The 25,955-nt window shown below is 44.6% G+C and overlaps 1 protein-coding gene across 5 annotated transcripts in view; it reads left to right on the top strand.

Annotated features, from left to right (window-relative positions):
• Nucleotides 1-12,241: 12,241 nt before the first annotated feature.
• nars2 (asparaginyl-tRNA synthetase 2, mitochondrial) overlaps nucleotides 12,242-25,955 on the top strand; it is a 73,910-nt gene continuing 60,196 nt past the window's right edge. Inside the window, exons 1-3 of one of the 5 annotated variants that reach the window (XM_078221898.1) lie at nucleotides 12,242-12,527; nucleotides 17,291-17,400; nucleotides 24,925-25,045. In XM_078221898.1, coding sequence (XP_078078024.1) covers nucleotides 12,357-12,527; nucleotides 17,291-17,400; nucleotides 24,925-25,045 — 402 coding nt within the window. In that variant the 5' untranslated portion in view covers nucleotides 12,242-12,356. Of the gene's footprint in view, nucleotides 12,593-17,290; nucleotides 17,401-24,924; nucleotides 25,046-25,955 lie in introns of all 5 variants that reach the window. The other 4 variants (XM_078221901.1, XM_078221902.1, XM_078221900.1 and 1 more) reach the window with 4 other exon arrangements.

Consider the following 25,955-nt stretch of genomic DNA (forward strand, 5'->3'; position numbering starts at 1 on the left):
AGTGTACCTATGCCCAGGGAGCACCATCCCCCCCACTGCCCGACCCACTGAGGGGCCCCGATTTCCCCCCCTTCACCCCGGCAGGTTCTCCTGCTAGTTCCCCGCAAGTGGGGAGCTACTCTAAACCCCACTGGAGTGAAATACTCCTGGCCGGGTGGGAGATGCTATCGGACCCAGAGAATTCAGATCCGGGTCCGATAATGACATTTAAATAAGCTTAAAAACAGATTTAAATCTCTTATCTGTCTTCCCGCCGGTTTCCAGCGCGGTCCTGACTGTGCCTGCTCTCCAGCTGTGGGAGACACGCATGCGTCAGGAACGCATGTGTGAATCCCGGGAAATGGCTGACACTCACATCTCCCTACCCAATGCACCAAAAACGTGCGGGTTGGGATGGGAGAATCGGGCCCATAATTTCTGGGGCTGGAAAATGGTGCAATCGTCTTCACCAGATCACTTGTACGCTGCAACCTTGATCTTTATCCCTGCTGTACTTGAAGCATATTCTTTGTACCCATGTGCACACCAAGCTAACTTGACCAGTCAAATCATTAAATATATCAAATATTAAACCAAAAAATAACTATTTCATAAGATCGTAAGAAACAGGAGTAGGAGTGAACCATTCAGCCCATTATTTGATGCTCTGCCATTCAGCAACATCATGGATTATTTGATTGCGGCCTTAACTCTGCCTTCCTCATAACCCTTGACTCCCTTGTGGATCAAAATTCTGTCTAACTCCGTCTTGAATATATTCAATAACCCAGCCCCCACTGCCGTCTGTGAAAGAATTCCAAAGATTAACAACCATCTGAGAGAATAACTCCCCCTCATCTCTTTTAAATGAGAGACCCCCTTACTCTTAAACTGTATCTCCTAGTTCCAGATTCCTCCTCCCCCATCCCCAATCCCACACCCAGGGACCATCAAATTAGTTTGCAAGTACAGTGCAGGATTTCCGATTGTGGACTTGTCACAAGGCATTTAATTTCTTGACCGAATCAAGAAGCCAAAGACAAAGCCTTCAAGTGATGGAAAACTGTTCTCCAATCCTGAAAATACTTGAGGACAAATTGCAAGACATCAATATGTTGGCACTTCTGAAATATTGAAACTTGTGCTGCCAGACTGATGCAGAAATAGAGACTTAAGAACTGCACAGAATGCTCTCCATATTACTTCCTGTTGCCTTTTCAGATCAGGATCCAAAATTGAGTGCATATCATCAGGTCATTTTATTCCAGGGCCATCAATGTAAAACCAGCACGAAAGTACAATTACGTTTGATTGGTTACATTCAAAACATTGTTTTAAACTGGAACACTCTGTAACCTTGTTCCCTATTCTTTGTGTGACAGTCCACTGGATTATTTGCAAACACTTATGTTATGAAGCCGATTAAGCTTGTTATTCTCTCTTGTAAAAAGAATGATAATTTGGTTTCATGTGACAGAAAATATCAGGAGATTGTGGCCACTTTCTTCTACAGTTGAACTAACAAGTGTCTGTGCTGGTGTATTTTGTCAAATTGAGTAATTTTGTTACAGTACGACATTGCCATCTGTTGGTGAAAAGTTGTAAAGGTTACACCAGTAAGCACCCACTCGGCTTTTCTATTATAGCAGATGAATACTATCAAGGATACCATAAGTATAATTATTTATCTTTCATGTGCTGGAATACTTTAAGACATTTGATAATCAATCTGCAGAATTAAGTTTTTATTTTTTAATATTCCACTTACCTGTATAAATTCAGTGATATTCCAAGATACCAAGTAAGGGAAAGTTCTATTGGCTATAATTAGGTAATGTTTTAAAACTGGCAAAGTATCTGATGACTGTAAAATAATTAGCATTTGTAAGGTGTTGAACAATGTGATGAGAAACATCCTGAACTCCTTAGGGGGATCCACTTTTTATCGAGAAATCAAGGTGTAAGGCTAAGGTGTTAGTACAATGTCATGGTTAAAATAATTTAAGAAAGGACAGGGTAAATTAAGGAACATGGATTAGGTGACACCAAACTGTGGTGCTAAAAGCTTCAGACTATAGAAGGAGGTAAATGCTTTGGACTGTCACCTAACCTCTGGTAGGCGTGACCTCTTGGGTAGAATTCTTTCAATCCACCTGCAGCGGGTTTGGTGATAGGTAGATGCAGAGAATCTGGTACGAGCCTGAGTCGGAAACCAGCCAACATAAAATCATGTTTCAATTCTCCCAATGGTGGGCTAATGGCAGGTCAGTCATTCCGCTGACAGGTGGCATAAATGCCATTGGTAACTCGAGAATGCTCATTAAAACAGCTGCCTGCTGGTGTTCCATCAAGATTTCCAATCTTGCATCACGCCAGCAGGAAATCATATTGGCGTCAAACCTGATTGCTAGAGAATGCTGTGCACAAGGCAGCCCTCAGTTCACCAGGGTCTTTGAAGCAAGTGCAATAACTTTCTGCCGTAGTGTGACACTGCTGGGGCAGACCAGTTCCTGTCCTTCAATTCCATGCTGAGCTGGTCTTCATGGACAGCACTGTGTTGCTGGGACCATGGACCCTCCAGTGTCTTAGTTCAGTACTGTGCCTGGAGTTGGGGGGTACAGGGGGCTCCTTCCCCATGGTGCCATACACCAATGTCTATCTGAACGGCACTGTGCTGTGGATCTCATGCAGCCACATAACAGGGGTGGACTGTGAGGTGAAGAGATGGGAGATCATGGTGACTTGATAAAGACAAGGGGGACATGTGGAAAGAGGGCTGTACAAGGAGTGCAGGGGGTAGGAAAGGGTGAGGGCTTACGATGGCAGGCTGAGGGCAAAGAGGATGAGGATGACAAGCAATGGAAGGCAGAGGGGGGACTGAGGGCTGGGAAGCTCAACCCTGACAAGGGTGCATGAAACACTGACAAACAAGCGGTCATTGTTTACTGGAAGGGGATACACAAAGACTCCAGATTAGAGGGTGGAGACTTGTTAGTGCAGCGTACTGGGGATGGTTCATATCAGTACTCAGAATTCGGGGTATTGTAGTTTGGGGGGTTTACTTTCGTCCTTAGCCCTCTTTGGAAAGGGAAGCTTTGATAAGGTTCCCATTTTAGTTCAGGGGCTTACCGAAAAGAGACACAGGTTGCAGAGATTCCTGCTGCAAAATGGAAAGGAGTGACAGATGACAGGCAGTCCAAGAGCTATGTAGACCTGAAATCAGAGATAGGAGAGTGCAGAAGAGCAGCAGACATGCATGTAGCAGGAGCAATCATTGGAAGCTAGTATACCCTAGCTGCAGGGAGGGCCAGGGCTGTGTGCTCAGCAGGGAAAAAAAGCACAGCTTGGTGTGCAGGGTTGTCCTACAGTCAATGTCCCTGGGGGGCAGGCTCACCTCTGTAAGTAACAATGTACACAGTCTACAGATGGGGTGAGTAGAGGTCCATGAGGGTCATGGGTGCTTCACAGGTGATGGGTTCAGGGGGAAGAATGGGAATGTCCATCACAGCAATAATGGGATCGAATATTAGTGAGGGAAGCTGGAGAAAAACGGGAGGCAATTCTACCTGCATATCGTGAGGGTCCAGGTAAAGCAGAGACATATGTACAGTGAGAAAGGGCCTGATAATGATTGGTGGAAGTTCTTTCCTCCTTTTTTCTGTTAATTTTCTCCTATTGTTGTCAGGATGTTTTTTGTATTTTCTACTGTGAAGACAGATATAAATGGTTAATGGTTTCTTTGTTTCCCCTTATTAATTACCCAATCTCACCCTGTAAGGGAGCAATGCTCACTTTAGCTACTTTCTTCCTTTATTAAACATTGGTATCAAAACTCCTGACAAGGTTGTTGCCTGGTAAACCAATCTAGCTGAGGCCAAACACCAGCTTTTTGAAACTTCCTCCTACCTCTCCCGGACCGTGACTCCACCACTGAGTATCAATCTATTGATCCGGATTTTTGCGAAGTTGGGATGACTCTGGAGTCCTTTACAAATGGGAGGTAAGTCCTGATACTGGGATTCCCCACCACATTTCTGAGCTGTACAATTTTCAGAAGTGCCTTTTAAGGGTATGGGCTGGTTTAGGTTGTGAGCCTGCACCCAGTACTACTGACTTGACCGGCTCCATTGTGGAGATAGACATGTCCAGTCTGCATGAGGGGACTTTTTAAAAGGGGAGGCGATGGCTTAGAGATAATATCACTAGACCATTAATCCAGAAACTCAGCTAATGTTCTAGGGACCCGGGTTCGAATCCCCCACGGCAAATGATGGAACTTGAATTCAATAAAAATAAATCTGGAATCAAGAATCTACTGATGACCATGAAACCATTGTTGATTGTCGGAAAAATCCATCTGATTCACGAATGTTCTTAAGGGAAGGAAATCTGCCGTTCTTACTTGGTCTGGTCTACATGTGACTCCAGAGCCACAGCAATGTGGTTGACTCTTAACTGTCCTCCAAGGGCAAATAGGGATAGGCAATAAATGCTGGCCAGCCAGCGACACCCATGTCCCATGAATGAATAAAAAAATTAAAAAGTCACTTCAATAGGCCCTCCTCAAGTCCCCTTATATTAAGCTTGGCCCTCCACCACCCCCTCCATGTCCTCTCATGCCCTCTATCACAAGTTATTTTCCCCACCCACCCCTATGGTCTCTCATGCCACTATGCCAAGCTATGCCCCACCTTTCTCAAATGCCCCCTATGTCAAGCTATGGTGCTTTCATGTATATTGACCAATTAGACCTGAATAGAACCAAGGAACCCTACAGCGAGAATAGGATGCGTAAAATAAAGCTTTATAAAAATAGTAATTCATCCGTTACTTTCCACTATGTTACAAAAATGTCCTTTCACTATAGCCCAATAGAAAATTATCCAGACTCTTTAAACTATCAATAACAGAAACTGCACGAACTTGAAATCTCTTCACCTTGTGTTCAAACAAATTGTAAAATTGACAGCAGAGATGAGAAAGTGAGATTTGTCAATCAAGCAATGTTTTCCCTTGGGCTCAGGTGTTTCATCAAAGCAGTGGATGTCTGGATTCTGACCCTTCTAAACATCCTGCCTCTGCTCGCTGCAGTCCCTATGGCTGCTACTGACCTTTTTTCCTGCGCTGGTTAGCCCAGCTGCAGCCTGGACCCACTGCTTGGCAATATCGACTCTACTTTCGCAGGCACTTTCTTCCACGGCAGTTGGGCTGAGCTAGCAGCTTTCCCGATTCACACTACCCACCTCAGTAATGAAAGTACATGCAATTGTTTCCAGGACACATCTCCAATGGAGATCCTCACTCTGCAGCTTGCAACTTTATAATCTCCAATACCAAGCAACCAACCTCTTTCCCAAGATCCACAGTCAGGGTTGCTTTGGTAATCATGTTGTTACAACCCTTCTGTCCCGATAAACTGTTTTCTTCCCATCCTAAATCTATTTTTTTCCCTTGTTTAGTCTCTTCCCAATTATATCCATTATTTTTCTGTTTCCTCCATCATTTTAAATTTCTGTTTTCCTGGCCCTAACTGTCTCCTCTTCACCATGGAGCTCCAATCTCTCTGCACCAGGGCAGTCTTGTGGTTCTTGACTTCTTAGTTTAACAGCCCCAATCAACCCCATTCACCACCACCCTCTTCCGCATGGCTGAACTTATGCTCACATTAAACAACTCCTCCTTTAACTCACCTAAACTTCTCCAAATAAAAAATGTTGCAATGCATTTTTGTGTGTCTTTGTGTGGGTTATGTGTAACATTTCTTATTCCGGTTCTACTCAGGTATGCTCTCTCAACTCCTTCTCTCCTTCATTTGGTCTATCTCTGACACTTCCTTTCCCTTCCTCAAATTCTCTGACTCCATTTCTTAGAATAAGCCATCAAATGTTTTTTATCTTTATGGGATGAAGGCAGTGCTGGCAAAGCCAGCATTTGTTGCCCATTACTAGTTGCCCTTGTTTTGAATGGCTTGCTTGGCCATTTCAGAGAGAAATTAAGAGTCAACTACATTGTTAGGGTCTGGAGCCACATGGAGGCCAGGCCAGGATAAGGCTGACAGATTGACTTCCCTAAATGACATTTGTGTATCAGTTGGATCTGGTGCACAAAGACTTTTTCATACATAAACAAATTTGCGAAAGAGGAAATTGCAAATGATGGGACTTCACTGTACCATATTCTTTGCTCACAATGTTCTACATTGAGGAGAACAAATGCAAACTGGGTGACTGCTTTGTGAGACATCTTTGTTCCATTCACCAGCATTGACCCCGAGTTCCTGGTGGCCTGCCATGTTAATTATCCATCTTGTTCTCACATTAAACTCTCTACCTTGGTCTACCGCAGAGTTCCAATGAATCTTAACATAAACTTGAGGACAACACCTCATCTTTTGATAAGGCACTTTGCAGCCTCCTGGACTTCAGATTGCCATCTCTATGTTCATTTTGTTTTGCTTTCTTTGCATGTTTCAGTCTTAATCTTGTTTTCTCCTGTTTTTGCTTTTCGATGGCAGCTGTTAATTATTCTGCCATTCACACCTCCTTTGGACGAGTCTTTTGTTTATTTTCTTGTCACATTACCATTCTCTTTGGCCCTTCACCAATTCCTTGGCCCAGAAATTTTGACCTCTGGGGAAAAATACCAGAGAAACTCCAGGAAATGCACTGCTCTCCTCCTCCGCATCCCCCACCCCTCTCTCCTCTGTGAGGTTCACACGCAAGGACAGCACAGGGAATTCCCGGGAAGTTTAAACTTCCAATTAGCAATTAACTTGCACCTGGAACTATTTGGTATTCTGATTTAAATTTAAACTTTGGATAGTTCCAACTCTTTGAGCAAAATAGTTACCTAGGAAAAGTGAAAAGGATTAAAACCACTTCTAACTCCTGGGTAATTATGCTATGACCCATGACTACCACCCTAACCCCCTGTGTCCCCAATTAGCCCTCATTTCACTCCCCACCCTCTGATTAACTCCCCATTCCCAAATTGTTCCCACCCCCATGATTAGGCTCTTGACCCCAACCCACACATCCCGACTACACTCCTGAACCCACCAACTAATTCCTCACCTCCCATCTATCTCTCACTCCCCGAGCTACACTTCTGACCCAAAGACTACTCCCCAACTCACCCCGCCTCAATCAATTGCCCCTAATCATCCCCATCCCCGACTTCACTTCCAACCCTTAAACTATCCCCACCCGACTATCCACTCCACGGGAGTTCTAGTCCTAATGTCTCCTCTCTTCCACACTATCACAAACCTTCCCCTTTGTTCTTTTTCAACCCTCCTTCATTTCATCTACTGAAAAACCACTACATTTTTACTTTTACCAGTGTTGATGGAAGGCCATATTACTGATGCTGCCAGACCTGCTGAGTATTTCCAACCTTTTGTTTTTATTTCAAATTTCCAGCATCTGCATGTCGTATGTTACTTCTCTGTCGGCAGAGGCTATTTTCTTCAGAACAGAAGTGGATAAACTTATGAGGGGTTCATAGAGTGTGATGGGGAGGAGCTATTTCCGTTAACGCGAAGGTCAATGACCAGGCAGGATAGATTTAATGTTTAAAGTTTATTTATTAGTGTCACAAGTAGGCTTAAATTAACACTTCAATGAAATAACTGTGAAAATCCCCTAGTCCCCACACTCTGGCATCTGTTCGGGTGCACTGAGGGAGAATTTAGCATGGTTAATGCATCTCACCAACACATCTTTCCGACTGTGGGAGAACCGGAGTACCCGGAGGAGACACGGGGAGAATGTGCAAACTTGACACAGACAGGGACCCAAGCTGGGAATCGAAAAGGTAATTGGTAGCAGGATTAGAGGGGGGTTGAGAGAATGTTTTTCATGATGTGCAGATGTCGGCGTTGGACTGGGGGTAAACACAGTAAGAAGTCTCACAACACCAGGTTAAAGTCCAACAGGTTATTTGGTTGCAAAAGCCACTAGCTTTCGGGGCGCTGCTCCTTCGTCAAGTAAGTGGGAGTTCTGTTCACAAACAGGGCATATAAAGACACAAACCCAATTTACAAAATAATGGTTGGAATGCGAGCCTTTACAGGTAATCAAGTCTTAAAGGTACAGACAATGTGAGTGGCGAGAGGGTTAAGCACAGGTTAAAGAGATGTGTATTGCCTCCAGCCAGGACAGTTAGTGAGATTTTGCAAGCCCAGGCAAGTCATGGGGGTTACAGATAGTGTGACATGAACCCAAGATCCCGGTTGAGGCCATCCTCATGTGTGCGGAACTTGGCTATCAGTCTCTGCTCAGCGACTCTGCGTTGTCGTGTGTCGTGAAGGCCGCGTTGGAGAACGCTTACCCGAAGATCAGGGGCCGAATGCCCGTGACCGCTGAAGTGTTCCCCAACAGGAAGAGAACACTCTTGCCTGGTGATTGTCGAGTGGTGTTCATTCGTCCATTGTTGTAGCATCTGCATGGTCTCCCCAATGTACCATGCCTCGGGACATCCTTTCCTGCAGTGTATCAGGAAGACAACATTGGCCGAGTTGCAAGAGTATGTACCGTGTACCTGGTGGATGGTGTCCTCACATGAGATTATGGCATCCGTGTCGATGATCTGGCACGTCTTGCAGAGGTTGTTGTGGCAGGGTTGTGTGGTGTTGTGGTCACTGTTCTCCTGAAGGCTGGGTAGTTTGCTGCGGACAATGGTCTGTTTGAGGTTGTGCGGTTGTTTGAAGGCAAGAAGTGGGGGCGTGGGGATGGCCTTGGCGAGATGTTCGTCTTCATCAATGACATGTTGAAGGCTCCGGAGAAGATGTTGTAGCTTCTCCGCTCCGGGGAAGTACTGGACGATTAAGGGTACTCTGTCCGCCGTGTCCCGTGTTTGTCTTCTGAGGTCAGTGCGGTTTTTCGCTGTGGCGCATCGGAACTGTCGATCGATCGTAGTGTCTGCATGGTCTCCCCAATGTATCATGCCTCGGGACATCCTTTCCTGCAGCGTATCAGGTAGACAACATTGGCTGAGTTGCAAGAGTATGTACCGTGTACCTGGTGAATGGTGTTCTCATGTGAGATGATGGCATCCGGTTTTTCGCTGTGTGGCACAACGGAACTGTCGATCGATCTGATCTTCGGGTAAGCATTCTCCAAGGCGGCCTTCACAACACACGACAATGCAAAGTCGCTGAGCAGAGACTGATAGCCAAGTTCCGCACACACGAGGCCGGCCTCAACCGGGATCTTGGGTTCATGTCACACTATCTGTAACCCCCACAACTTGCCTGGGCTTGTAAAACCTGACTAACTATTCCGGCTGGAGACAATACACATCTCTTTAACCTGTGCTTAACCCTCTCTCCACTCACATTGTCTGTACCTTAAAGACTTGATTACCTGTAAAGACTCGCATTCCAACCATTATTTTGTAAATTGAATGTGTCTTTATATACCCTGTTTGTGAACAGAACTCCCACTTACCTGACAAAGGAGCAGCGCTCCGAAAGCTAGTGGCTTTTGCTACCAAATAAACCTGTTGGACTTTAACCTGGTGTTGTGAGACTTCTTAGAATGTTTTTCACCCAGAGATAGGAAGAGTACCGATTGAGGCTAATACATTACAATGCTGCAATGTGTGGTAGTCATGACGTGGAGTTGCTGGCGTTGGACTGGGGTAGGCACAGTAAGTAGTCTCACACCAGGTTAAAGTCCAACAAGTTTATTTGGTAGCACGAGCTTTCAGAGTGTTGCCACTTCATCAGGTGAGTAAAGAGTTCAGTTCACAAACAGGGCAGATATAGACATAAATTCAATTACAAGATAATAGTTGGATTGCGAGTCTTAACAGGTAATCAAGTCTTTACAGGTGCAGACAATGTGAGTGGAGAGAGGGTTAAGCACAGGTTAAAGAGGTGTGAACTGTCTCCAGCCAGGACAGTTGGTGAGATTTTGCAAACCCAGGCAAGTCATGCGGGTTACAGATTGTGTGACATGAACCCAAGATCCCGGTTGAGGCCGTCCCCACGTGTGCGGAACTTGGCTATCAGTTTCTGCTCAGTGATTCTGCGTTCTCGTATGTTGTGAAGGCCACCTTGGAGAACGCTTACCCGAAGATCAGAGGCTGAATGCCCTTGACTGCTGAAGTGTTCCCCGGCAGGAAGGGAACACTCCTGCCTGGTTATTGTCGAGCGGTGTTCATTCACCCGCTGTCGTAGCGTCTGCATGGTCTCGCCAATGAACATGCCTCAGGACATCCTTTCCTGCAGCGTATCAGTTAGACAATGTTGGCCGAGTCACAAGACTATGTATCGTAGATGGTGTTCTCACGTGAGATGATGGCATCCGTGTCCATGATCCACTGCAACCTCTGCAAGACGTGCCGGATCATCGGCACGGATGCCATCATCTCATGTGAGAACACCATCCACCAGTTACACCATACATACATACTCTTGTGACTCAGCCAACATTGTCTACCTGATACGCTGCAGGAAAGGATGTCCCAAGGCATGTTCATTGGCGAGACCATGCAGACGCTACAACAACGGATGAATGGACACCGCTCAGCAATCACCAGGCATGAGTGTTCCCTTCCTGTCGGGGAACACTTCAGCAGTCAAGGGCATTCAGCCTCTGATTTTCGGGTAAGCATTCTCCAAAGCAGTCTTCACAACACACAACACAGAATCACTGAGCAGAAACTGATAGCCAAGTTCCGCACACATGAGGACGGCCTCAACCGGGATCTTGGGTTCATGTCACACTATCTGTAACCCCGACTTGCCTGGGTTTGCAAAATCTCACCAACTGTCCTGGCTGGAGACAATTTACGCCTCTTTAACCTGTGCTTAACCTTCTCTCCACTCACATTGTCTGCACCTGTAAAGACTTGATTACCTGCTAAGACTCGCATTCCAACCATTATCTTGTAATTGAGTTTGTGTCTATATATGTCCTGTTTGTGAACTGAACTCTTCACTCAGTTGATGAAGGGGCAGTGCTCCGAAAACACGTGCTACCAAATAAACCTGTTGGCCTTTAACCTGGTGTTGTGAGACTACAGTAAGAGTTTTAACAACACCAGGTTAAAGTCCAACAGGTTTATTTGGTTGCAAATACCATTAGCTTTCGGAGCGCTGCTCCTTCATCAGATGGAGTGGAAATGTGCTCTCAAACAGGGCACAGAGACACAAAAATCAAGTTACAGAATACTGATTAGAATGCGAATCCCTACAGCCAGCCAGATCTTAGAGATACAGACAATGTGGGTGGAGGGAGCATTAAGCACAGGTTAAAGAGATGTGTATTGTCTCCAGACAGGACAGCCTGCAAGTCCAGGAGGCAAGCTGTGGGGGTTACTGATAATGTAACATAAATCCAACATCCCAGTTTAGGCCGTCCTCATGTGTGCGGAACTTGGCTATCAGTTTCTGCTTAGCGACTCTGCGCTGTCGTGTGTCGTGAAGGCCGCCTTGGAGAACGCTTACCTGAAGATCAGAGGCTGAATGCCCATGACTGCTGAAGTGCTCCCCCACAGGAAGAGAACAGTCTTGCCTGGTGATTGTCGAGCGGTGTTCGTCCTGTGCAGAGGGCGGTGGGACTCTGGAACTCACTGAAAGATACATGTTAAAGGCAGGAACCTTCATCACAACTAAAAAAAATCTTTGGATATACAGCTGAGGTGCCCTGACCTACAAGGCAATGGATCAAATTCATGAAACGGATTAGGTTGGATAGCTCTTTGTTGGCCAGCAGAATGGCCTCCTTCTGCACTGTACACTCCTATGATTCTCTGATGTTAATTATTTTTAAATGAAATAAAGTGTTCAAAAATACTTCTCAGGCTGCTCACCGCAGTGCCCTGAGGCTGATTAGAATTCCTGGACACTCCTCAGTCCTGTTCAGTTTCACAGTAAGAAGTCTCACAACACCAGGTTAAAGTCCAACAGGTTTATTTGGTACCAAATAAACCTGTTGGACTTTAACCTGGTGTTGTGAGACTTCTTACTGTGTTCACCCCAGTCCAACGCCGGCATCTCCACATCCTGTTCAGTTTCCACAGGTCGAGTTGTCGGTGAGGAATCTGCGCACGCGCCGGTGTGCGGCCAGACGCATGCGCACGGAGGGAGTAGGGCGACCAGATCCATGCGCACGGAGGGAGGGAGGTGGGGCGACCAGACGCATGCGCACAGAGGGAGGGGGGTGGAGCGACCAGACGCATGCGCATGGTGGGAGGGGGTGGGGCGACCAGACGCATGCGCACGGAGGGGGAGGTGGGGCGACCAGACGCATGCGCACGGAGGGAGGGGGGTGGGGCGATCAGACGCATGCGCACGGAGGGGTGTGGGCGACTAGACTCATGCGCACCAAAGGGGCGGGTGCAAGTGAGTGTTCGGAGGGCCCAAGTTGATGTGGGGGAGGAGCCGCTTGTTGGGGCTGCCTTTGCCCCGAGGTGCCCCTGCCATCTGGCGGAAAGGGGTCAGTCTCTGTCTGTTTAATGGCTGCAGCAGTGACTCCAGACTGAGGGTGGTCGAGGCGCTGTCAGGAGCGGCGGTCGGGGAACGGGAGGTTCAGGTCCAGGTAACCACCGGTTCCAGGGTATAGAGAGCGTGGCCGGGCCGGGGTAAGGCTGTCTTCAGCAGCTGGTGAGGACCTGTGTCCTTCCACTCCTAAAATCATGGCAGGTTTGATAAAGTAGCTGTTGGAAAGGAGACAAGTGTGGAAGATGAGGACATTAGGAACAGTTCAGAGTTTGTTCAGAATCAGCTGAAAGGGAAAGCTGAGGCACCAGATCCTGAAACTGAAAGGCAACATTTGCAGAAGGGCATGGAAAGAAAGCACAGGAACACAAATGAGGAAGCAAAGGACAGAGCTGGGAAGTGGAGGGATAGATGTTTAACCCATTAGGATTAAAAAGAGAAAAAAGTATTGAGAGACAATGTGAAGCATTAGTATGGAAGCCAGTGCAAAAGACAAGATAGGGTTGAGTTAGCGAAAGTGAGATATGTTGGAAGATGTGGGATAAATGTAATGCTAACAAACGTTTGTTACTGTTTCAGCATGCTGTCCAGTAACATTACTCTCTAGCCTCCCAGTATGTGCTTTGTATCATGAAAATATATGCCTGTAAACTGAAAAAGGAAATTAATTTCTGGTTGTGTTGGGAAAGGTGGTTATTGAAGAACTGTTAGAGATGAGCTTTCATTTGAAAAACAAGACTGCTGACTTGGGCGGCACGATAGCATAGTGGTTAGCACTGCTGCCTCACAGTGCCAGGGTCCTGGCTTGGGTGGAGTTTGTATGTTCTCCCCATGTCTGTGTGGGTTTCCTCTAGGAGCTCCGGTTTCCTCCCACAGTCTGAAAAACGTGCTGGTTAGGTGCATTGATCCCATAGGTGCTGTAGTGTGGTGACTTGGGGAATTTCACAGTAATTCCATTGCAGTGTTAATGTAAGCCTTACTTGTGACTAATAAACTTTAAAACTTAGATATACAACATTTGGATAAGCTTTTTTTCAGTTAAAAAAGGTGCAATGTGTGGACATGTTTCCTTTTGTCTGCAAAGGAAAGGCCCTGTACGTGAATATATGTGACTTCTAACATGAATCACATTGTGAGCCTAAATATCTTAAATTGGTTTTCAGTGTAATTCTTAGCACAATCAGGATTGTTTAACAGGTGTCCAATAGCAGAATCACATCCAATATTGGACACTTTGTTTTAAGTTTTGCAAGCATGAGCTGGTTGGGCTTGGTCTGTACTTTACCTGTTTTGAACAGTTGAAGGCACCTGTTTTTTGATAGAACCCCTACAGTGCTGAAGGAGGCCATTCGACCCATCGAGCCTGCACCACCAGCAATCCCACCCAGGGACTAACCCTGTAACCCCACATATTTACCTTGCTAATCCCCCTGACTCTAAGGGTCAATTTAGCAGGGCCAATCAACCTCACCCACACATTTTTGGAGGTGGGAGGAAACCTGAGGCCGGAATTGAACCTGGGTCCCTGGTGCTGTGAGGCAGCAGTGCTTGCCACTATGCTGCTGTATTTGATATGATCTGCCAATTGTTGGGATGTCTGGCCTACATACCTGGCATCACACTGGCACTAAAATTCATATACCACATTGCTCATTTTTATGGTAGACAGGTTTTTTTCCACTTGACGACGACAACAACATTTTCCCCCCCCCCTTCCCCCCCATCCAGGGTAATTGGCAGACTGGGCACTTTCAGGTCTCTGGCAACAGTTGTTCCCTGGTATGTTGCCCACGGCAATGCCTTGACTAATCGGATTTGATTTGCCTGGTTTGCATTTGAACAAAACTGGGTAGTTAACTGTTCCATGCTGCATTTTCCATTGCAACACCTCCACGAATTAGAGGCCACTTGCCAAGCAACTGGCACACTTCTTATGCAGTGTAAAATGGTCCCTTGTTACTGTTGAAAAATTCTTGATCTATCTTGAGTGCAAGACGGAAAGCTTTGATCGCAAGTCTCTTTCAGCAATACTCAAGTAATGAAGATTAATTCCTTATCAACAGAAACCAATATTAAGCAACTTTTTTGGAATTGGGTGGTCTTGATGTTTTCATAGATTTCTTTATATTACCCAAAAGTACTTGAGAGGATATACAAAAATTACCACTGTGTGACTCAGGCTACGGATTTATAGCTTAATATATAAATCGGACTGGACTGTATCTGAGACCGGTCCAGTCTATCCTATGATTGTGGCAGGAACCCATTTTTGCTCTTGTAGCATAGTTCTTAACACGAACCTCGTGTCTTTGGCAGAAGACACAATGATTTCCTTTGTTTTCTTGCCCTTTGATCCGACCTTGTTGCTTCTTCTGAACGATTGATTTCGTCTTTGGTTAGTAATGCTGGAGGGAAGTGCAGAGTGGTGGTGATTGTTAGTCTGCTGGAAGAGTTCAAACAATTAGCAATGAGAAGGATGAGGGCAAGGAAGCTTGTGGTTTATCTCAATAAGTAGGCTGGGCAGGAGGTCAGTGAGAAAAATGAGGCAGTTGGGATTGTTGCTCTTAAAGAGGCAACCTTGAGTTTCTCAGTGGCCCTTCTGATAATTCTTGAGAACGGAGGGAAGCTGTGGCTTTTCCAAGGGATTCAAGATTTGGGTAGAAGAATCATGAAGGATTGGGGTTGCAATTTTGGGTAGGGAGAAAACAAAGTTGGGTTGCAGCAAGTGGAGAAAATAGGAAGGAGATGCCAAGAGGTGTAAAGGGACGATGTTGGGGGATACGGAAAGGGAGATGGAAGTAATAGATTTGGGTCCAAAGTGACAGATTAAAGTGGAAATTCATGTTAAAAAGAATGACGAAAAGATTAGGATGAATTTTCTCAGGTTGCAAACAGAGAATGGGACAGTGAGGAGACGATGAGAGTTTACAGTTCAAGTCAGATGTGTTGTGGTGGGATGAAGTTAACTTTTATAGATGGTATGAAGTCGGCCAAAAGAATCAACAACCTGATGTCCCATGTCAGAAACCAGGAGCTATTTGAGGGGCAGAGTATCAATGGACACTGTTTTCCCGTGGAAAATTGTGAATGACATGAGGAGATGACCATTAGGTGGGGTTTCAGTGGAAGTGAGCAGTGGGTTCGGTAATTTGTAGTGTACACAGGCAGGTCCAGTATGCTGATGGAATAATGGATGGAACAATGGTGATTTGTCACCAGTGCTGCAGAATCCAGTCCAGGATGAAAACCAGTGGGATTATTTGGGATACTCAACACAGCGAACAATTCCCAGCCAAGGTTAAAAAAAAGAATAATATTGGAGAAAATAATGGGAGTAAAGGATGGTTGAGTAGATTTTCTGTGTGCTCAAAATCATGAGGGATCTAGGCAGAGTGGAGAGGGAGAAACAGTTCTAATTGGCAGTAGGGTTGAGAACCAGAGGACAACAATTTGAAACAATTGACAAAAGAAGCAACGGCTAAATGAGGAAAGCCCCTTAATGCAATGAGTGCTTAGGATCTAGAATGAACTTTTCAATTGTGGCTTTCAAAAAGGATTTGGATAATTGAGAAAAAAATTGTAGGGCTATGGGGAGAAAAAGGCAGGTGAGTGGGACTAGCTGAGTAGAGCTGGAAAAGTGACTGGCTTCCTTCTGTGTTGTAACTATTGAAAAATCATTGATCAGCCTGATTCCATGGCACTACCACTGTGCTAAATAGATTAGATTGAAAACGGGTCTAACCGCTCAAGTCTGGACATCCATTAGGCACTCAGAAGCCGAAGAAATTTATTCAACCATAATCTGTAACCTCATGGTCTTCCATTTCCCTCCCTATTATTGCCATTTATTCAGCAACAGTCTGATTCAATGAGGAATGCAGGGGAGCATGCCAGAAACAGCACAAAGCATACCATACAATGAATTGCAAACCTGGTTAAGATTGAACAGATTGGCAAGACTTGCATGCATGTCAGTGCAAAGGCAAGGTTGACGTTTGCAACCATCTTCAGCCATAAATGCAAGTGGATAGTCCATTCAGCACAGTGGTTCGCACTGCTGCCTCATGGTGCCAGGGATCTGGGTTTGATTCCCGGCTTGGGTCACTGTGTGGAGTCTGCACATTCTCGCCGTGTCTGAGTGGGTTTCCTCTGGGTGCTCTGGTTTCCTCTCCACAGTCCGAAAGATGTGCTGGTTAGGTGCACTGGCCATGCTAAATTCTGCCTCAGTGTAACTGAACAAGCGCTGGAGTATGGCGACGAGGGGATTTTACAGTAACTTCATTGCAGTGTTAATGTAAACCTACTTATGACACTAATAAACTTAAACATTCCAGGTCCCGCGAATCATGGATGCCGGTCTGCCAATTTGCTTCATGCCACATAATATTTAGAAACAGCCAAAGGCACTTAATATAGCAAAGGCTATGGGCCCTCACAACATCCTGCTTCTTGTACTGAAGACTTCTGCTCCAAAACTAGCTACATCCCAAGCCAAATTGTGCCAGTAAACCTGTGATACTGGCATCAACCTCAATGTGGAGAATTACCCAGGCATGTTCTATCCACAGAAGTCTGGGCAAAACCAATCTAGCCAGTTGCAGCCACACATCTGTTTTTGGTCTTCAGCTGCTTTATCAGTGACCTTCTCTCCAGCAATGGGTCAAAAGCGGGGAAGTTTGCTGATGATTGCACAGGGTTCATTTCTATTTGCAATTCCTGAGACACTGGAGCAGTATATACCTACAGTATATGTGTATATAATTAATTTTGACATGTATTTTTGCATAACTTTAAATTCTTAATACCCATTACTTTCCTTTACAGTCTCTTGCAAAAATAACTTCTGACATTTTTTTCTTCAAGGGCTGGGTACGTGCTATACGTGCACAGAAAGAAATTACATTTTTGAATATTAATGATGGAAGTTCATTACAAAGTCTTCAAATTGTTGCACATCCAAATTTAGATATCAGGTAAAGAATTTTATTTATCCAATGTGTTGGTTATATAGTGCGTTAATTAATAAAGTTTATGATTTTTTAAAACCAAAAGAACATTATGCACCTTCTATGTCTTGTATGTACAGGCTGTAGTGAAAGTTTATACATTTGCAGTTAAGGCAATCTTCTTTATGATAGAATTATAAAATGGGAATGCACAGAGACCATTTGGCTCATGCCGGCTGTCTGCAAGAGCAACTCAACTCGTCCTACTATGCTTAAAAAGAAAGAAGCCTCATTTGTATATCAATTTATCACATCCTCAAGACTTTCCCAAAGCGCTTATCCAGCATTGAATTACATTTTGAAGTAGTAGTTGCAACAGCAAAGTCCCACAATAAACTATAAAGGGTCATGAACGAAGCCCAGTCCATCACTTAAACCAGCCTCCTATCCATTTGACACTGTATACACTTCCTGCTGCCTCGGAAAAACAGCCAGCACAATCAAGGACCCCATGCACCCCGGACATTCTCTCTTCCACCTTCCTCCATCGGGAAAATATATAAAAGTCTGAGGACAAGTACCAACCAACACAAGAACAGCTTCTTCCCTGCTGCCATCAGACTTTTGAATTGACCTACCTCACATTACGTTGATCTTTCCCTACATCCTAGCTATGACTAACTGCATTCTGCACTCCTTTCCTATGTACGGTACGCTTTGTCTATACAGTGTGCAAGAACCAATACTTTTCACTTTATACTAATACATGTGACAAATCAAATAGTGAAATCAATAACCAGTTAATCTGTTTTGAGAGTTCTTTCTGTTTGGGCTTCAACATAGCTACTTTCTTTAAACAGTAAATGAGAGGACAAGATGATGTAGACAGAATATGCCTTTTAACATTTAGAAATCATTTTATTGACTAAGGAAATTGGCTTTGAATGAAAATTAGCATCTTAATTTTCTGACTTCTCATTCTGAGAATTTTTTGGGATGGTTTGGTCTAATCCTTCTGTGTCAACCTGTTTGAAATAAATAAGTGAACGCTTCTAGTAAAATACCAAGAAGAATTATCCAATCGACCTGTTAATCAGCTCTATGTATTATGGCATAATTGCGGGGCTGGTATAATGAAGAGCGTGTGGTGATTTAAGACGTCAATTGGATTATTATTAATCAAGAATCTTGAACATAGATGCTGAATTAATTTGAAGTATTGTACATAATGAGAACATTTAGTTTGCTTGCAATTATTTGTTTAATCCTTGAATACTGCATTAATTGTACCTGTGGGCAAGGCCACTGGAAATCTGCAGAAGACCAATGCAAAAGTTAGTGATTTCCCCAATTGCTTATGGATTGTTGTGAATGTAAATTGGTATTTTGTGTATTTGATTAATTTTTTTTTATGAGATGTGGACGTCACTGGCTAGGCCAGCATTTGTTGCCCATTCCTGGTTTCCCTTGGGAAGGTAGTGGTGAACTGGCTTCTTGAACCACTGTAGGTACACCCACAGTGTTGATAGCGAGGGAAGTTGACCCAGTGACAGTAAAGGAATGGCAATATGTTTCCAATCAGGATGTTGAGTGACTTGGAGGGGAACCTCCAAGCGGTGGTGTTTCCAGGTATCAATTGCTCTTGTCCTTCCAGATGGTAGCAAACTTCATTTCTTCATTCTCCTCCAGTTTATACAAATGCACTATCTTCTCTCCCTTTTATTCTCTAGCCCAGTTTAATTCATTTCCATGTAGGTAATTTAGGAATGATAGATAAGTAAGGACATGAGTAACATAAGTAAGGTATGATAGATAAGTGAGGACGGCCTCAACTGGGATCTTGGGTTCATGCCACACTAATATGCCACTCGGCTCATTGATCCACTGGAGCAAGCTGAGAGGGGTGATTGAAAAGCAGCAGTGCTGGTAAGAGATTAATTGGATTAATTGAATTGTTTATTTATTTAATTAGTCAGCTAGTGTGTGTATTTTTTTGGCCTTTACTTTAACAGCAGTTTTTCAAGTTTAAAGTGAAAACTAGAAGTGGGCAGCAAAGGAGTCTGGGAAGGGTTTTTATTTTAACTTTAAAAGTCAGTTACCTGGGTGGTTCCCCCTCAGTAGTAGTTTTTTTTTTCTCTCGGGCCCCTAGCCCTATAAATTGGTGCAGAGGAGATACCCGATCCTCTACACTGGTAGAGGATCCCACCCTTCCATCCTCCTCTAACCTAATTATAAGTGTGGGGAAGTTTTTTGTTTTCTTTTTTTCTTGCTGGTAATGGCTTCAGGGATGGCAGTTCAGGCAGTATGCTGCATCTCCTGTGGGATGTATGTGGTGAGGAAATCCAGTAGTGTTTCAGGAGATTTTAGTTGTAAGAAGTGCATTAGATTGCAGCTTCTGGAGGAGCGTGTAAAGGAGCTGGAGGGGGAGGTAGAGGAACTCCGCATAATTCGGGAGGCGGAGGTGGAAGTTGATAGGAGTTATAGAGAAATAGTAACTCCTAGAAATGAGGCTTGGGTCAATGCCAGGAGGAGGGGTAAGAAGCAATCGGGAAGACAATCCCCTGGGGCGGTTCCCCTCCATAATAGGTTTTCGGTGCTGGAGGCTACAGTTGAGGAGGAATCAACTGAGCATAGAGAGCAGATCTCTGGGGGTGAGCCGAGTGAGAAAGCTCAGGTGGTTAGGGGCTGTAAAAGACTGGGCCTTGTGATTGGGGACTCCACAATTAAGGGGACAGATAGGAGGGTCGGAACTAAAGGTAGGGACTCAGGGTTGGTGTGTTGCCTACCAGGGGCTGGGGTCCGGGATGTGTCTGACAGGGTATTCAGGACTCTTAGGGGGGAGGGAGATAAACCACAAGTTATTGTACATGTGGGGACACACGACATAGGGAGGATAGGGGAAGGGGATATTAGGCAGGGATTTATGGAGTTGGGGTGGAAACTAAAGGCCAAGACTGACAGAGTGGTTATCTCTGGACTCTTGCCTGTACCACGGGATAGTTTAGAGAGGAATAGGGAGAGGGAAGGTTTGAATTCATGGCTGAGGGGATGGTGCAGGAGGGAGGGGTTCAGGTACTTAAGCAATTGGGGCTCGTACTGGGGAAGGTGTGACCTCTATGAGAAGGATGGTCTACACCTTAATCAGAAGGGGACCAATATCCTGGGGGGTAAATTTGCTAAGGCCATGCAGGGAGGTTTAAACTGATTCGGGGGGGGGGAGGGATCCTGAGTAGTGGGGCTGAAAGTGAGGGATGCATGGATGGGGACTGCAATGCACGGCATTGCAGAGGTGGGGTGGAGCAGGGTTTGAAATGTGTATACTTCAATGCCAGGAGTATTCGCAATAAAGTGGGTGAACTTGCAGCGTGGATCAGTACCTGGGACTTCGATGTTGTGGCTATTTCAGAGACATGGATAGAGCAGGGGCAGGAATGGATGCTGCAGGTCCCGGGGTTCAAATGTTTTAGTCGAAGTAGGGAAGGAGGTAGAAGAGGGGGAGGGGTAGCATTATTGGTCAGAGATTGTATCACAGTGTCAGAGAGGAGGTTTGATGAGGACTTATCTGTTGAGGTAGTATGGGCGGAGATTAGAAATAGGAGAGGAGAGGTCACCCTGTTGGGAGTCTTTTATAGACCTCCTAAAAGTTCTAGAGAGGTTGAGGAAAGGATTGCGGAGTCAATCCTGCTTAGGAGTGAAAGTAATAGGGCAATTGTTATGGGGGATTTTAACTTGACTAATATTGACTGGAATTGTTATAGCTCTAGCTCGTTAGAGGGGTCAGTTTTTGTTCAAAGCGTGCAGGAAGGTTTTTTGACTCAGTATGTAGACAGGCCAACTAGAGGTGAGGCTATATTGGATCTGGTGCTGGGAAATGAGCCAGACCAGGTGCTAGACTTGGAAGTTGGTGTGCATTTTGGTGATAGTGACCACAATTCGGTTACGTTCACCTTAGTGATGGAAAGGGATAGGCATGAACCTCGGGCCAGTGGTTTTAGCTGGGGGAAGGGTAATTATGAGGCTATTAGGAGAGAATTAGGAAACATAGGTTGGACTAGGAGATTACAGGGACTGGGAACGTCCGACATGTGGAGTTTTTTCAAGGAGCAGCTACTGCGAGTCTGTGATAGGTATGTCCCTGTCAGGCAAGGAGGAATTGGTAGGGCTAGGGAACCGTGGTGCACCAAAAAAGTTTCTTTGTTGGTTAAAAAGAAAAAGGAGGCTTATGTTCGGATGAGACGTGAGCACTCGGGTAGTGCACTAGAAAGCTTTAGATTGGCTAAGAGGGAGTTGAAGAGCGAGCTTAGAAGGGCTAAAAGGGGACATGAGAAGACTTTGGCGGATAGGGTTAAAGAGAATCCTAAGGCGTTCTATAGGTATGTCAAGAACAGAAGGTTGGTTAGGGCAAGTTTAGGGCCAGTTATAGATGGCAGAGGGAAGTTATGTGTGGAACCGGAGGAGATTGGTGAAGCATTGAACCAATATTTCTCTTCGGTGTTCACGCAAGGGGACATGAATATAGCTGAGGAGGACACTGGGTTGCAAGGGAGTAGAATAGACAGTATTACAGTTGATAAGGAGGATGTGCAGGATATTCTGGAGGGTCTGAAAATAGATAAATCCCCTGGTCCGGATGGGATTTATCCAAGGATTCTCTGGGAGGCAAGAGAAGTGATTGCAGAGCCTCTGGCTCTGATCTTCAGGTCGTCGTTGGCCTCTGGTATAGTACCAGAAGATTGGAGGTTAGCGAATGTTGTCCCATTGTTTAAGAAGGGGAACAGAGACTTCCCCGGGAATTATAGACCGGTGAGTCTCACTTCTGTTGTCGGCAAGATGTTGGAAAAAATTATAAGGGATAGGATTTATAGTTATTTGGAGAGTAATGAATTGATAGGTGATAGTCAGCATGGTTTTGTGGCAGGTAGGTCGTGCCTTACTAACCTTATTGAGTTTTTTGAGAAAGTGACCAAGGAGGTGGATGGGGGCAAGGCAGTGGACGTGGTATATATGGATTTTAGTAAGGCGTTTGATAAGGTTCACCATGGTAGGCTTCTGCAGAAAATGCAGATGTATGGGATTGGGGGTGATCTAGGAAATTGGATCAGGAATTGGCTAGCGGATAGGAAACAGAGGGTGGTGGTTGATAGTAAATATTCATCATGGAGTGCGGTTACAAGTGGTGTACCTCAGGGATCTGTTTTGGGGCCACTGCTGTTTGTAATATTTATTAATGATCTGGATGAGGGTATAGTTGGGTGGATTAGCAAATTTGCTGATGACACCAAAGTCGGTGGTGTGGTAGACAGTGAGGAAGGGTGTCGTAGTTTGCAGGAAGACTTAGACAGGTTGCAAAGTTGGGCCGAGAGGTGGCGGATGGAGTTTAATGCGGAGAAGTGTGAGGTAATTCACTTTGGTAGGAATAACAGATGTGTTGAGTATAGGGCTAACGGGAGGACTTTGAATAGTGTGGAGGAGCAGAGGGATCTAGGTGTATGTGTGCATAGATCCCTGAAAGTTGGGAATCAAGTAGATAAGGTTGTTAAGAAGGCATATGGTGTCTTGGCGTTTATTGGTAGGGGGATTGAATTTAGGAGTCGTAGCGTTATGTTGCAACTGTACACAACTCTGGTGCGGCCGCACTTGGAGTACTGTGTGCAGTTCTGGTCCCCACATTACAGGAAGGATGTGGAGGCTTTGGAGAGGGTGCAGAGGAGGTTTACCAGGATGTTGCCTGGTATGGAGGGGAGATCCTATGAGGAGAGGCTGAGGGATTTGGGATTGTTTTCGCTGGAAAGGCGGCGGCTAAGAGGGGATCTTATTGAAACATATAAGATGATTAGAGGTTTAGATAGGGTGGATAGTGATAGCCTTTTTCCTCTGATGGAGAAATCCAGCACGAGGGGGCATGGCTTTAAATTGAGGGGGGGTAGTTATAGAACCGATGTCAGGGGTAGGTTCTTTACCCAGAGGGTGGTGAGGGATTGGAATGCCCTGCCAGCATCAGTAGTAAATGCGCCTAGTTTGGGGGCGTTTAAGAGATCCGTAGATAGGTTCATGGACGAAAAGAAATTGGTTTAGGTTGGAGGGTCACAGTTTTTTTTTTTAACTGGTCGGTGCAACATCGTGGGCCGAAGGGCCTGTTCTGCGCTGTAATGTTCTATGTTCTATGTTCTATCTCTAACCCCCATGACTTGCCTGGGCCTGCAAAATCTCACTAACTGTCCTGGCTGGAGACAATACACCTCTTTAATCTCTGCTTGGCCCTCTCTCCACTCACATTGTCTGTACCTTTTAAGACTTGATTACCTGTAAAGATTCACATTCCAACCATTATCTTGTAAATTGAGTTTGTGTCTTTATATGCCCTGTTTGTGAACACAAGTCCCCACTCACCTGATGAAGGAGCTTGAGACTCCAAAAGTTAGTGCTGCCAACTAAACCTGTTGGACTTTAACCTGGTGTTGAGAGACTTCTTACTGTGCTTACCCCAGTCCAACGCCAGCATCTCCACATCATGGATAAGTAAGCATGAGGGTAATCAAATTGTAGCAAAGTGAAAAAAATTATTAATCATAAAAGATAGCCTAATTAGGTTGTAATTAACACCGCTTAATGGATTTTACTACTTGTTTCGGCTATGGAAAACAGTGTACAAAACCACGTACTGGATTTGTCTTGTCAATTTTTTCTGTAATTTCTTTAATCCTGGATGTTCCCTTCCCTTTGCATCTTGTCTCTCCTGCACCAAACATGGTTTCATACCCCTTTCTACATGGTTAATTAGTCTCTCTTTACAAACCATTTGAGCCAATTGACCAGTCACCAGAGCATGTAATTGATGTTTACTTGGTCCCTGCCATCAGGTGTTGGCTCCTAATCTATCACGTTTCTTAAGTGAGAGAAGTCTTACACATCCAGATATCTTATCAGTTGTCACATTATCTCAGAATTGTTACTGTACAGGAGACTATTTGGCCAGTCATGTCTGCACCGACACTCCATAGGAGCAATTTACATAGTTCCACTCCCTTGCCTTCTCCTGTAGCCTTGCACATTCTTCTTTTTCAAGTAACAATCTAATTCCCTCTTGAATATCGTGATTGAGCCTCCCTCCACAACACTATCAGGCAGTGCGTTCCAAATGCCAACCACAGGCTACCTGAAAACAATTTTCCTCATGCTGCCATTGCTTCTTTTGCCAATTACCTTAAATTTGTGGCCTCTTGTTCTTCCACCAATGGGGGACAGTTTTTCCCGATCTACTGTCGAGACACCTGATGAGTTTGCATATCTCTAACACATCTCTGAATGGCCTTTTCAAAGAAACATGCAAGCTAAGGTTGCAAACGTCATTTTAGAGTCTAAGCTATGGTATTTGATATACAGATGTGTTAAAGCTGCAGAATTTAAATATGTGGTTTAATTCCCCTACAAAGCATCATCCTAAAGCGTGATATTCTCACGCAGTTCATAATAGCATTCATTCTCTTATTTCTTCACCCCTGGTTTTATGAAGTCTTTCTGATCCTTCTTAATATAAACTTTTTTTGACAGAGGTATAACTTTTGGAAGTGCAGTTGAAATTTGGGGAAAACTGGTACAGAGTCCTCACAAGAAGCAAAGTACAGAGCTGCTAGCTGATAAAATCAGATTGGTTGGAGCCTGCAATCCAGTGGTATGTTTGGTTTCAGATTTCTATCTGTAAACTCCTTGTTATAACACCATGCAATTTACTTAATTCAAGATTTGTTTCTTACTCAATATCCTTCTCTTCCATTTGCCCTGATGCAAAACACTTCTTAATTATCTCCAATATCTGTTCCTTCTTTCTTAACTTATTGCTCTTTATTTAGGGTTCCATGTTACAATTCTCTTTTTGCTGGTCCATTTCTAGAATACTGTTTGTTTTTAATTTGTCAGACTTAGTTGTTGCACCCTCACCTCCAAGCTAGAAGGCAATTGGTGCAGGTTCCACTCCATAAATTTGAGCACATAATCCATGTTGACATTTCATTGCAGTGCTAAGGAACTGCTCCATTGTTGGTGATATTCTGATGCTTTTGTAACCCAAGGCCCTGTCTACTCTCTTGAATGGGTGTAAAAGCTCCCTCGATATCACTCAAAAAAGAGCAGGGAGATTTTCCAGGTGTGCTGATAAGCAATCATCCCTCAACCAACATAAATGGCTAAGTCCTTTGTTTTAGTTACCTTGTTTGTGGGACTTTGCTGTGTGTGATTTGACTGTTGTATTTACCTACAAGTCCACATCAGAAGTGTATTGTTTGCTGTAAGACATCTTTCAGATGTCCTAAAGTTGTGGAAATATACTACAAAAATGCTTGTCTCTGTTCAAGATTCTTTTCTCATATTCGCTCCCTACTTCCTCTTTCCCTTCTTAATTTCTTATTTTATCATCTTTATTGTTTTCATTATTTATATCACTAATGTATCCCACTACTACAATTTTAGTTTATTTCTAACCCTCTTTATTAATCTTTGACTTTTGAAAGTTTGCATATTTGTAATGCACCTTTTTAGAACTGTAGATTAATAATGGAATACTTTTGCACCAAGTTCCATCTCAC

This window comes from Mustelus asterias, chromosome 10, assembly GCF_964213995.1.
Source record: "Mustelus asterias chromosome 10, sMusAst1.hap1.1, whole genome shotgun sequence".
Lineage (NCBI taxonomy): Eukaryota > Metazoa > Chordata > Chondrichthyes > Carcharhiniformes > Triakidae > Mustelus > Mustelus asterias.